General features: G+C 42.9%; 1 protein-coding gene across 1 annotated transcript; it reads right to left on the reverse strand.

Annotated features, from left to right (window-relative positions):
• Nucleotides 1-152: 152 nt before the first annotated feature.
• On the reverse strand, nt 153-12910 carry ALiX (programmed cell death 6-interacting protein-like protein AliX). Its single transcript, XM_073073370.1, has 15 exons — nt 12584-12910; nt 12259-12377; nt 11851-11978; nt 11168-11321; nt 9958-10082; nt 9385-9486; nt 8766-9003; nt 8043-8166; nt 7105-7279; nt 6029-6223; nt 4751-4867; nt 3959-4321; nt 3460-3594; nt 3100-3202; nt 153-2860 (listed from the first exon to the last, which is right to left on the reverse strand). The coding sequence occupies exons 1-15, from the start codon at nt 12781-12783 to the stop codon at nt 2646-2648; spliced, it is 2493 nt and encodes an 830-aa protein (XP_072929471.1). The 5' UTR covers nt 12784-12910; the 3' UTR covers nt 153-2645.
• Between the last annotated feature and the right edge of the window lie 710 nt (nt 12911-13620).

Consider the following 13620-nt stretch of genomic DNA (forward strand, 5'->3'; position numbering starts at 1 on the left):
GCTATGGCGATGCGACTCATTTATATATTCAGAGCGGACTAGCAGTTTGGCACGGACTATAAGTAGGTGAGTATAGTAAGTTTGTTATAGAAATGCCATGTAGGTTTGAAGTTTACTCATTAGTGGATGTATGGGGTTAAACAAGTAAAACATTTTATATTAATATAAAACATATTTATTAACTACCATATTACAATATTGCGATTACTAGTAATGATAAGCAGTTTCATATTAAATTCCGTGAGATATTAATACTTTTAACAACCCTATTTTATAATAAATACAATTATAAATAGACATTAGAATTATTATTTTGTTAGGGAAATAAAAAAGACATGAAACTATAGGAGGAGGTTCAAGTGCAAGCGACGGAGAAATCCCCAAATACCATGTTCAAGTAATATCTTGTCACTATTAAGTATTAATAAATAATAACATTGTTGCAAATTTTTGTTAAATTAATGAGAGAGGGTAATATTTTTAGATGCAAAAAGGAAATATAAGATAATGTCACATAGAATGTATGTTGTAATTGCAACCGCATCCTAGTTGGACATGTTGGGACACCAATCCAGATGATGATGTTTTAATAATGAAAATATGTTAATGATGATATTATTGTTAGTTTAGTAATAGTGCAACTAGTGCCTAATTTATATGAAGGTATTAAATACAACAAAACAAGAGGTGCTACATCATAGAGTTTGCATAAGGGTTTTGATGTAAGAAATAAATTATTTAGTTTCTTTTTTAAAGACTAGTAAACTATCGAAATTTGATTCCAATTTGCACAAAGGATATTGAAGTGATAAGTTACAGCACAAGTGAAACGAAGGTATCTAATCAGTTATGAGGATGCCACCAAGTACCTTGAAATTAACATAACACACTTTTAAGGGATTCCATATATAAATTGAAAATAATTTAAATCATGTTATTCCATCGTTTACATGGGACTGGCGATGTGTACTTGTTTACATGACCGAGTCGACTTTTCTCTCACCGGTCGCTGCTAACGCCGTCGCTGCCGTCTCGACGCTCCTCATTCGTGTAACAAATTCGTGGATTCTATACATTATCTTTTATTAGCACTATTTCGTACCTATATTAGTATAATACAATAATGATTTCGATTTTTAAATCTATCACAACTTTTGTTAATTTTTAACCTCATTTATTTGATTATTATTTTGAGCCTTATCATACAAATGCATTAACAATAATTATACTCCAAACGTTAGTAACAGATCGTGCACCTCTTTCTTACTCTATCCCCCACCTGTACATTTAATTATACTATTCCGTAAAAAACAATAATAGAAGAATTATATTCATCATATTTCATTTAATTCAATTTATGTGATGTAAAATTACTACCACACCAAAATAATACTATGGTGTTATTTTGTTTTAATTCACATCTTACAGTCGCTCCGCGGTTCATACATGAGTGCCGTGTCGCGAGCCCGCGGCGACGCGTGCAAATCGCGCAGTCGCCCGACAAACTACACGAGATTCCGTCTAAAGGTACTTCCATTTTGGTACTTTGGTATAAAAATCATATATATTCATCATGTATTGAGTACGTAAAAATATGGCTGCCCTCACAATTTATAGGCATATTGATTAAATGAACTTCAACATAACTTTGCACTTCATGTTAAACATATCATTGATAAAAGAAACTTAATAAATGTGCGATTTACGTTTCCGTCGTACACGTTTAAGCAGTCCCCTACAGCCCGCGCGGGCGCTCGCCGGCTGACTGTCAGCTTACTGCCATCTCGCTTCACAATACTGTGAGTTGAATTCCCTGTTTTATTCATTGCTTCGTTACTTTACGTATTTATGTTACAATGATGCATTGCTCAATAATGCATTATTTATTTCTTAAATTGCAATCTATTCTGTTAGAAGCCTTCAACATGTATTAGCATAATAAATAATGGACGCTACAGGCTACTCACACGTGAAGTTGGCTGTTCTCCCATCTTATAACTATCATATAAATGTAAAGGAATTAATATATGAAGTTATTTTGACATGACGAATTATTATCTTATATAGAAAAATAATATATTATTTTCACATATAAACTTATTTTTATGCTATTATTAAAAAGGAGACAGTAATGGCTCCTTTATGAAAGCGAGATGTGCTGCCTTCAGGGGCATTTCCCTCGAGATGTTTTAGTTTAGGCCGGCTCAAGTTTCACTTCCTGATAATGATGAGACAATTAATATAAAATATCTTCAAACAGTATTCGGCAAATGCTTTAATAAAAACTTTTAACATGTATAAAATGACAGACCCCACTCGTATTTTGAAAGGGAAAATAAAAGTATATATCGCTATCGAGACCCAACGAGAGCTAGAGCAGACCCGGACGGGACGAGTGGTGGTGGTGGACAGATTAGTAGCATTCGTGATAAAAATTACGCTCGATATTAATAATCGATCTGTCCAATTTTTTGGCTACCAAAAATCGAACGATGTCCGCGTACTAGAAATTGTCAAATTTCGATTTTATTCGGTAAATATCAGAGAGATTGAATATTAACAACGAGCGATAGACACGACGTCACGATCTCAACGCCTTTAATTGATCGGCGACGAGATCGCTAGGATAGCCGGGCGCGCGGGCGCTACTGCGGCGGGTAGGGCTGGTAGCCGGGCGGCGGCGCGGCGTAGGGCGAGGGCTGCGCGGGGTGCTGGTAGGGCTGGTAGCCGTAGGGCGCGGCGGGGAAGCCGCGCGCGTGGTGCGGGTAGGGCAGCGTGGCGTAGGGGTTGTACAGCGCGGGCAGCGGCGCGTACGCGGGGTAGGGCGCCGCCGCGCTCGCGCCGTACGGCAGCGGCATCCCTGCGGACAGCGCACGCACGTCGAGATCGCCGAAATGTGGAATAAACGTAGAAGCGAATGGGTTACCTTTTAATGCTTATTACGACTGGATTACTGGGCTAAATAAATAATTTATTTTCGTACTAAAACTGAGACATCAAAAATAATAAATGGCTGGAGTTAATTAAAAAAAAAAGGTCACGTCATTAAATTGTCGTTGAAGACCTCGAGAGGGTTTATTTTTAAATTAGAAACGTTACCTTGCGGCTGCGTGGGGTAGGGCAGCGCGGAGGGCGCGGAGGGCCCGGCGGCGGAGGGCGGCGGCGGGCGCGGCGGCGGCTCCTTCTTAGCTACCACAGGCGTCTGCAACGAGAGCGACACCGGTTACAATTTATGCCATTATATTACTTTCTACTACAAAGAATCGGGGAGTTTCAATTTTTAAATGGAATATGGGAAAAACAATTAGTATATGCGCATGTAAAGTACATTCAAGAAGCATTCATTCTCCGTAACTTGCCAACTACTCCTAAGAAATAATACTTTGGTGATTAAAAAAAAATAAACTAATAAGCTAATAATAAAGTAATAAGCATGTGCGAATTTAGAGTAACACTCGCCTCGGCGGCGGGCGCGGGCGCGGCGGCGGGCGCCGAGCGCGACGCCTCCTGCGTGAGGTCCTTCAGCAGCTCGTCTTTCTCCGTCTTGCGTGCGAAGCAGAAGTCCGACACCTTGTTCTGGAACGCCACCAGCAGCTGCGCAAGTAAGGGTCAATATTACTGTGTGTAAATTTTACTTCTGTATCGATACATGATCGGATTTATTTCATTATTTATAATGTATGAATGTATTGTATTTCTGTAATATTTGAAATTCTTTAGAAAGAATTATTGCTACTCTATTATGCTAAAGTATTTCAATATCGAAAAGAAAACTGCATTTTTGCTTCGTAAACTAGGAACTAGTAGGATTAAACTCCATTGCAAGGGACGGCCAAGTTATATATCCTGTAATATATTTAAATATGCTATCGGAGCGTACGTTCGTTCATCGGCGGGTCGACGTGTAAAATGCATAAGTAATTAGGGGGAGAGGGGGGGGGGGGTGGGGGGTGATCACCTGCGTGAGGTCGTTGTAGAACTTGACGCCCTCGCGCAGGTTGCCGGTGAGGTCCTGGTAGGCGTCGTGCGCGGCGCACAGGCGGCCGAGCGCCTCGTCGCGCGCGCCGGCGCCGCCGCGCGCGGCCGCGTGCTGCGCGTGCGCGGCGCGCAGGCGCTCGGCCAGCGCGTCCTGCGCGCGCAGCGTGGCGGCGGCGCGGCGCTGCAGCGGCGCCAGCGCGGCGCCCAGCGCGCCCGCCGACAGCGCCGGCTCGTCCAGCGCGCCGTCCGCCGCCAGCGCCGCCAGGAACTGCTCGCGCAGGTCCACCGTCGTGTCCTTCAGCTCCGCCTCGATCGCGTCGCGCTCCGCCTTCAGCGTCTCCACCTGCCGGCCGGATCGTCGCCGAGGTTACTCGCTGTTCTTTTTTTTTAATAATAATATGGAAGTAGCAGACGAGCATGCGGTCCATCTTATGGGAAGTGACTCGTGCCGCCCGTGAACATCCGTAATTAACCCCAGATAGGATTAGATAGTCCTTCTCGAAGTCGGCCACGGATGCGTCGCTACCCCTGAGGATTAAGCTGGAACGCCTCGGAAAAGTATGTCTCCCTTCCGACAACCTTGAAAACGGAACACGGCAGCGCCTAACGCTACGGTTATAAGGCCGAAATAGGTGTGGCGGTGGTGTCGCCGGCGTCGAGCCACAATGGATTCTGCCACAAATTTGAGTTGTACGTTGATCTCAAAAATTGGAATTATAATCGTCATTCAATTTTCACTGGGAGAAACGTGAAATAAAGGATAAAGCAGCACCTCCTCCATGAGAGCGCGCAGCGTGGCGGCGGCGTCGCGGTCCGCGCCGGCGCCGGCGGGCGCGTCGGGCACGCCCGCGTTGATCTCGCCGTCGCTGCGGCTCAGCAACTCGATGCTCTGCAATACGAGGTTACGTTGTGATCACTCAATTATTAGCGTTATATCGCTACCATGAAGCATGTTAAAATCGATGTGGTATTGAATGGAACCGTTTTGGATCCTGTGGAGTCGACTGTTTTCCTAGACGTTACTGTTGACGTCAAATTGCAATGAGGTTACCATATAGATAAATTGCCGGGTAGACTCCGTTCGGCGGCATATGCTGTTAAAATTTCATAGCATTATAACATAGTTTATTGCTATGGGGGTGCTCGTCACACCTAAATAAATAATATTTTTATATTGCAAAAGAGAGCTATCTACAGCATGCCTCCAAGAGCTTCACTAAAAGAACTGTTAAAAGAAATAAATATTCTAACTGTTATATCCCAATACATATATGAAAACCTAATGTATGTAAGGAAAAATATTAATAAATTTGTAAAACGGTATAACACGTATAATTCAAATACAAGGAAAAAACATGTTACTCTACACATGTTACTCGTCTCCACAAAATAAGTAATTCTTTTATGGGTTAATGTATACGTTTTTATAATAAACTTCCTACCAAAATCAGAAATTTGTCAATTAATAAATTTAAAGCCATAATCAAAATCAAACTTAGTCGTAAGGCTTATTATAAAATTTCTGATTATATTGACGATAAAACAACTTGGGACTGATCAATAACAAAATTATTAGTTAATTAAGAAAATGTCAAAGTGTAGCATATTTTGCTGAACGAACTCCTTTTTAGATAAATGTAAAGCAAGATACTGGAGCCAATGCTTTATTAATTATATGTAAAAATGATGGCATTTAAAAAAAAGAGAATAGTTATTATTAAAAAAAAAGACAAACCCACTGAGTTTCTTACCGGATCTTCTCAATTGAGGTCGCGTTCCGATCCCGTAGTAGTTTAAGAAAAATAATATTGTAACCGGCAATTTGTACGTGCCGCCGTTGGCCTATGCAAAATAAATATATTTCATTCCATTTATGGGACGTCGCATGAAAACTGTACATTTTTACTCGACTGCCAAGAAAGGGTTATGTTTTTTATATAAACGGTAACAAATCAGTCGCTCTCTCCCACTCCGGCGATGTAGACGTTTTATCCGTCGCCTCATCCACGACACACAAACACCCCCCAACATACGCTAAACAAGTGCGCACCTCCTTGTGCTGGTTGAACTTCTGCTGCACGATGGCGTCGGCGCGCACGGCGTTGTCGATGATCTGCGCGTACTTGGCGGCGTTGGCGCGGAAGGCCTCCGTGAGCTGCGGCGACGGCGTGCGCGCCCACCGCGCGCCGAACTGGCCCCGCAGCGCCGCGTCCGCCTCCGCCTCCTCGCGCAGCATGCGCTCCGCCTGGCGCACGAGCGATTGCCATCATGACCGTATTCAAAAATCAAAGAATGAATGATTTAAGTAATCATAATGTTTTGAAAGGATTCTCAAAAATTACCTAATTTAAGAAAAACTTTGAAATTTATTATATTTTCAATAAAATAAAAGTATAAAATACTGCAGTCGGCCATCTTGCCTGAAACGCTAATCGGGGCGCGAATGACGTCACCAATGGAGGCCATGACACTCGCAAGCGTTTTCGCGCTTAATTCAAAGTAGGTATAAAAATATGCTATTGTTTTCGTTAATATTGAATTATTTGCCGAAATAATACGATTTTTGGAATTAGTAGACATAGAAGGGGTTTCCAAAATTTGTCATCATGCCTATTATACTCACACAGTTCTACGCGTATGATTATTTGTGCGATTTCATAAAAACTACTTTTAAAATATTTTTGGGTCTTACTAGTCGTATAAACAACTATTTCATAGTCACTTTTACTTGTGACAGCCTGGGATAGCCCATCAGATTTTTTTATAATTGATGTTTTATGGTGGAGAAAGATATTGTAATGCATCTGAAAATTTTTGGAACAGAGATTCTCGAAGGTGTGCTTTTTTGTAATATAGGAGCAACAGACGAACATGCAGTCCACCTAATGGTAAGTGGCTACTGCCACCCATAGACGTCTGTAATCAACCCCAGATAGGATTAGATATTCCTACCTGAGGTCGGCCACAGATGCGCCGCTACCCCTGATGACTAAGCTCGAACGCCTCGGAAAAGTATGTCCCACACTGTCGTTATTAGGCAGAAATATGTGTGGCGGTGGTGCCGCCGGTCGAACCACAAAGGGTTCTACCACCTTCCAAACGCGTTCGAAGCGTATCGGTTCCCACCTCGTTGAGGATCTCCTTGTTCCGCTGCAGCAGCTCGGGCAGCTCGGCCATGAGGCGCTGCAGCGCGGGCAGGCCGCCCGCCGCCCGCAGCGCCGCCGCCTTCTCGCGGATGGAGGCGGGCAGCGCGTCGCCGCTCGCCTCGATGCACGCCGGCAGGTTCAGCGACGCCAGGATGCTGCAATGTTATTGCATCGTCGGATGGCTAAACTTCACACGTGATTAATGCGAGGTACCTAATAGCAATAATATATTAAAAAATAATATACGTGATTATGTTTCGGCACTCCTATTAGGTTTTTTTTTCATAATATGGGGGTAGCAGACGACCATACGGTCCACCTGATCCACGGTCCACGGTAAGAGGCTCCTTCCGCCCATGGACATCTGTAATCGACCACAGATAGGATCAGATATTCATACTTGAGGTCGGTCACAGATTCGCCGCACTCCGCTCACATTCGAAACACAAGATTTCCTTAATTTCCATTGAATAATTATACTACTTTATTACGGAAATTGATCTGTTGCTTCTTGCCCCGTGACAGTACACGAGACTGCATATATAATCGTAAAGCTTAAGTACTTGTTATTTCGTATAATAACACGCACAGTACAAACCAACGGATAACGCCGCTTAACGCGGACCGTCGGTGTGTCTTATCCGCTCGTGCGGGGGCGCCAGTCGCAGGGAGTACCATCTGTAACGCTGTGTGTCTACCGCCACCGAGCCGATATTTAATTAACCCGAAGGAGCGTATATACATTTACTACAGCCGCTCGTCTACCGCACGTCCGTCACCCGACCATCGTCATCCCGGCCGCCGATATTTCGAGTAGAACGGCGACAAACTATCGCCGTCACGAGATATTAAAATCGGCTCCGAAATAATCTCGTTCTCGGTATCGGGTCGGTGCCGGTGCGTCACACGCGTGGTCACCTGTTGAGCAGCTGCGTGGCGTCGCGCAGCTTGGCGATCTCGGCGGCGGCCAGCTCGGCGCGCCGCGCGTCGCTCGCCTGCAGCGCCGCGCGCACCGCCAGCGGCACCAGCGACGCGAACACGTCTGCACACGAACACAGTCTATATCGCGGGGCTCTTGTAGCTTTCTTCGCTGATGGTGCATATGTTACAGCCGAAGTGACGAATTCTGATATTATTCATAATACCTAGCCATTATGTATAATATCTACTCAATTTGATCAAAGTGACAAGTAACACTTCAGTTGAGACTGAGATACATGGAATAGAAAAGTTTAGCTGTGAGACGAGTTCCGGGGCATCGAGCGGTCCGTTTGCAAGCTTATAAGAAAATAAAAAGTCGAGCATTCGTTTTCCATTCAATAGCGATGTCATGTTAAAATGTTTCAGCTGATTGGTATAGCTTTAAATAGTTTGGGCTAAGTTGCAAGAGTAAGAAGGAAGTGTTTTTGAACACTTTCAAGTTTCTTAATATAAACGTCATAAAAGGGATTCCATGCTATGTGTAGCATTTGAATTACTACGTTTTCATTAAAGTTCAAGTAGTAAAATTGTTTTCTCCGTTTATGACGTATTACCATTTTACTAGAACTTTATTTAGCAATCGCAGACGTCCATGGCAACGGTGATTTCATTAAATCACATAAAAGCTAAACATCGCACAGACGGGGGGATATCTCGTACCTCTGGGCGACTGCGACCAGCGGTCGGGCGGCGGCAGCGGCTTGGCGACGGGCGCGCGCGGCACGGGCTCGAGCGCGCGCGGCTCGGGCACGCGCTCGTGGTAGATGAAGTCGTTGTCGCGCAGCGCGGCCGCGCGCTGCCGCGCCGCGCGCGCCGCCGCGTCCAGCAGCGGCGCCACGCCCGCGCCCGCCACGCCGCCCGCCAGCCCGCCCGCGCCCGCCAGCAGCTCCGTCGCCAGCTGCAACCGCACACGTCGCGCGACCGTCATCCTCCGCGTTAAACTGCCAGTCCGCTCCGAATATACGAATGAATCGCAGTGCCGGAGCAAATTGTATGCCTCCACCTGCTCGCGACGACTTCGGAGCGGACTAGCAGTTTGGCGGAGACTATACCGACATCATTGAGATAAGGTTTACAGTAATTTATGTTACCACATACCAGTTGTATCTTTTTTTTAAACTTTAAGTGATTAGAATTGAATTTGACGACAGCATCAACTCGACTTTTGACTTCAAATAGTAATGAAAACAGCAGTTTTTAAATATTTTGAAAAGATATAACGTATACAAAGGATTCCTTTTTTTTATAAAATTATTACAAAAGAAAAGATCCTGTTTACCGTGAGGCGCGCGATCTCCTCGCCAACGGCCTTGTTGGCGCGGCACACCTGCGCCTGGTAGTACTGCGTGAGGCCGCGGAACGCAGACTGCTTGGCCGTCACCTGCACAACAGAACAATACATTCAAATATCCACATTACTTTGTGGGATGACGCCTGTTCACAAATTTTGCTTAACTATATGATCATCAATAAACATTGCAAGGAGCAAATAATGTCAATTTTAATATACTTACTTGATTCGATTTAGTTTTAGAATTATGTTTATTCAGAATACTAATAAAAGCTTAAAATATTTGAAGGTGGTAAAACCCTTTGTGGTTCGACTATGGCGGCACCACCGCCACACCTATTTCTGCCTAATAACAGCAGTGTTATGCGCTGCTGTGTTCCGTTTTGAAAGGTGTGGTAAAGGAGACAACTTTTCCGAGGCGTTCCAGCTTAGTCCTGAGGGGTAGCGGCGCATCTGTGGCCGACAGATGTCCATGGGCGGCAGTAGCCACTTACCATCAGGTGGATAGCATGCTTGTCTGCTACTCCTGTATTATAAAACAAAAAAAGAGAAACAGCGCACCAGCGGGATCCAGTCGCGGTCCCACAGCGGCTTGACGGCGTCCTTCTGCAGCGCGCGCAGAGCGTCCGTGTACAGCTCCTCGCACTGCGAGCACACCTTCGCCACCATGCTGTCCTTCATCTCATCTACACACAGTTTACCATAGATTAGTGAACATTACTCACTTCTAACAAGAAAATGTAATCAGTTTTGACAATTGAAATTGTCACTGTCATCTGTTTTCGTGTTGGAAAAATATTAAAATAACGTAGTCTTTAGATCATTTACGAATGAAACGATATTTCTCGGCACTTTTGCTTCGATTTCGTGTTTTTGCAACATAAATTACACCATGACAGCCATTAAATGGCTGACAGAATTGTCAGCCGTTTAAGCCATCTAATGGTTTCCCTCAATTACAAGGCAATGGCATATCTATACTTATCTATGCAGTTTACATTCAACTTCAACTAATACCTGAACACAGTAACTTGTCGCTATAATCCCCATAATAGCATATTACGTACCTAGAATAGCTTTTGTTAATCTTAAAGTTAAGCATTGACACTTAAAAGTTACATGGGTGAGAGCTAGTGGCTGAAATTTCATGTGCGCTCCCTATTGTCATATTATTTAATGTAGAAATGGGTTAATATGTATATAGAAAGATGAATAACCTCCCTACCAACCCTAAATTATAAATATAAATGTTTACGGGGCACTCTAATTATAAGATGTAGAATATATTTTCAACTCAATAATATGGGGAAAACCAAAACCATCATAGTTACAGGAAATGATTCTTGGAAACCATTGACTCATTATCAATAAAATAATTGGGATAACTAAATTTTTGTCCCAGTGTGAGTTTTCCTTACATGGTGAATTAATAATTAATATCAAACTTAATATTGATAGCTAAAATATCTATGTAACCTTTCCTCCACAGTACAGTTCGATAGTTAATTGTATCAGGCGTTACTTTGCAGAAATCCATGCTATTAAGTTAAGATTAAAACTATTTATGGTTATGGGGGTGGTATGTATGGTGGTGTATATTTTTAATTTTTTTCATCTGCATGCATCCTTTGTGGAAAGGTTGGTGCGAAGTAGTTTTAATCTTATCTTAATGTTCATCGGCACATCTCCATAATGCCATCCTATCACTCCAAAGAATTCTGTATGCTTACAAAACAATTGTTTATTGATATTACAATTTTGGGCTTTTCACCTCTGATACACTTGTAGGCGATGACTTCCTGCGCCTGCGCCAGCATGAGCTGTGCGAGCGCGGCCAGCGTGTCGGGCGCCAGGTCGGGCGTGGTCTCCTGGTGCACCGCCGTCATGATGTTGGCCTTCATGTACTGGAAGATGCCTGCCGCCTGCTGCTCGCCCGCAGTTACCAGCGCGCATCCGCCATACGTGCAATTTATTTACAAGGGCTAAGATATCTGCTTTGTGTTCATTTATTATGCATTTCATTAAATATTTCTCTAAACTGTGAATTCAGCATACACTAGCAAATATACATTGACATTGTAGATTATGCATTACTAAGGAGAGTGTAAAAGTACATGAACACAAACATGAGGCTGACTCATAATTCATTTGGATTACTCTTTGCAGATAAGATGGTTGTTTATCCAATTGAAGAATATTATGAGGATAACTTATTTATCTGTGTAGGTTTAATACAACAGTTGGATCTTGTTAACTATGTAACCTTTAATTAAATATTGTATTTGTAGTTCTCACACATGGTAAAAAACATAATACATAACAGCTTTATAAAAAGGACTAAATTTATATTTGTGTAAATAAGTGTTAGATTTGAATCCATAGGATTTCTCCAGGCTGGTAAAGTAAATATTGTAATAAACTGGTATCAAAGCAATCAGAGGATATGTACACTACCTGCAGCAGCTTGGCAGCTAGTTTGAGAGAGTCCTCTGTGTCGATAGGCTGCTGTGCTGCTATGGAGCTCTGCATCGCTGCTATGTTGAACAGGATGCACATCTTCTCATACGCCAGGGAGCTGATAGCTGCCACCAAAGATTATATTGTTGATGTGTTTGCAAGTTGTCATTTCATGCACTTACTGATTATGACAAAATTATGCAATAATACTGATCTTTATTGTGTCTATTAGAGAACATACAATAATATGACAGTCACATTGTAATTGGAACATCATTAAATTAATAGAATTAACGAGAAAGAAGCGGTGATTTGATCAATGTTAAGTAAGAAATTACAAATTGTATCATTACCAAAGTCAATTGATCAGAGATTGTTTAATTGAATGATGATAATGACACTCACTGAGACTCATCCTGCCCCCGAACAAGGAGCCCCTGTCGAAGGCATCCTTCCACTTGAAGGGGATCTGCACCTCGTGCGGCGGCACCTTGCTCTCCAGCGCCGCCAGCTGGTCGTAGTAGCTGCGGACAACGGACACGACACCGTCACGTACATTCCTACAGTCGCTCCCGCGTTCGCCGACAATGACATCACTCTTTTATTCGTGTCTATTTAATTTAAATCAATATCGAGATGTTACATTACTTTCGTATAAAATACAACGGCTATTTAGCGGTTCGCTGCGTGAATCAACTCGTGAGTCATCATCGGGCGGCGAGCGGCTCACCTATACAGGCCGTCCAGCGACGACTTCTCGAACACCTTCCATATTGCGTTGGTGCGCAGGCGGCTCAGCTCGTTGATGGCATCGCTGTAGTCCTCGGTGCTCTCCCCGGAATTGTACGTCGATTGGATCAAGTTCTTCAACGGTTTCACGATATCGACATCGGAGGACTTTTTAAACGGCACAGACAGCAATTCAGCCATTTCTGTGCACGCTTATCTCGCTTGTTATTGCAGTTGTTTGTGGTTTGTGGCAGGTGAAAATGAAATCATTAAGTTTATAGAATAGACTCAATATTCATAGATTGACAGACAATGACACTGTGGAATGTGACACTTGACAAATGACAAAAAATTACAACATAATTTCGTAACCATAGATACGTGTCCTTAGGTTCTGGGATTTTGACCTTTTTGATACTTGGCTCATGGAACCACGAATCTTGATCACGACGATCGACACTATAATGTTGTGTTACCTTTCTCTTCAAGCAAAGAAAATTTTAACTATAAGTAAATTATAACAGTTAAGAAAAAATATTTTACAGCAGAAAACACACACATTATGAATAACGCTGTCTTTATTAAATGCTAACTGGAATAGCTGCAACTTGTGTTATTTACGGTTTTTTTTTATATAATATAAGAGTAGCAGACATGCATGCAGTCCACTTGTCCTAGTCATTAGTCCTTGGACGGCCTGGACTTCCTATATATATTACTATACTCTTTGGCTTGGACCACTTTATTTTATAAGGCCAACTCCACACTCGTTTGTTGCTCTTATTGACTGCAACACTATTTGTATCATTTATTAAGCACGATCCCCGCTTCCACTGTAGAAAAAGTTTATATCGGTGGAATACTCCAGCGCTGGCTGGTAGAAGATACATCAAGGTTAGAAGCCAACTCGTTATATGTTTTAAATCCACCCATAAGACCTCTGAAAAAGAAGCAATGATCAAATCCAAAACTGATGATTTAATACGGTATCTTCCAAAAAATAAAGGACTTAATTACTTGGTTGTATCGACATAGTTT

This window comes from Epargyreus clarus, unplaced genomic scaffold (genome assembly GCF_041222505.1).
Source record: "Epargyreus clarus isolate Ecla_fem2 unplaced genomic scaffold, WU_Ecla_fem_2.2 ptg000005l, whole genome shotgun sequence".
NCBI lineage: Eukaryota > Metazoa > Arthropoda > Insecta > Lepidoptera > Hesperiidae > Epargyreus > Epargyreus clarus.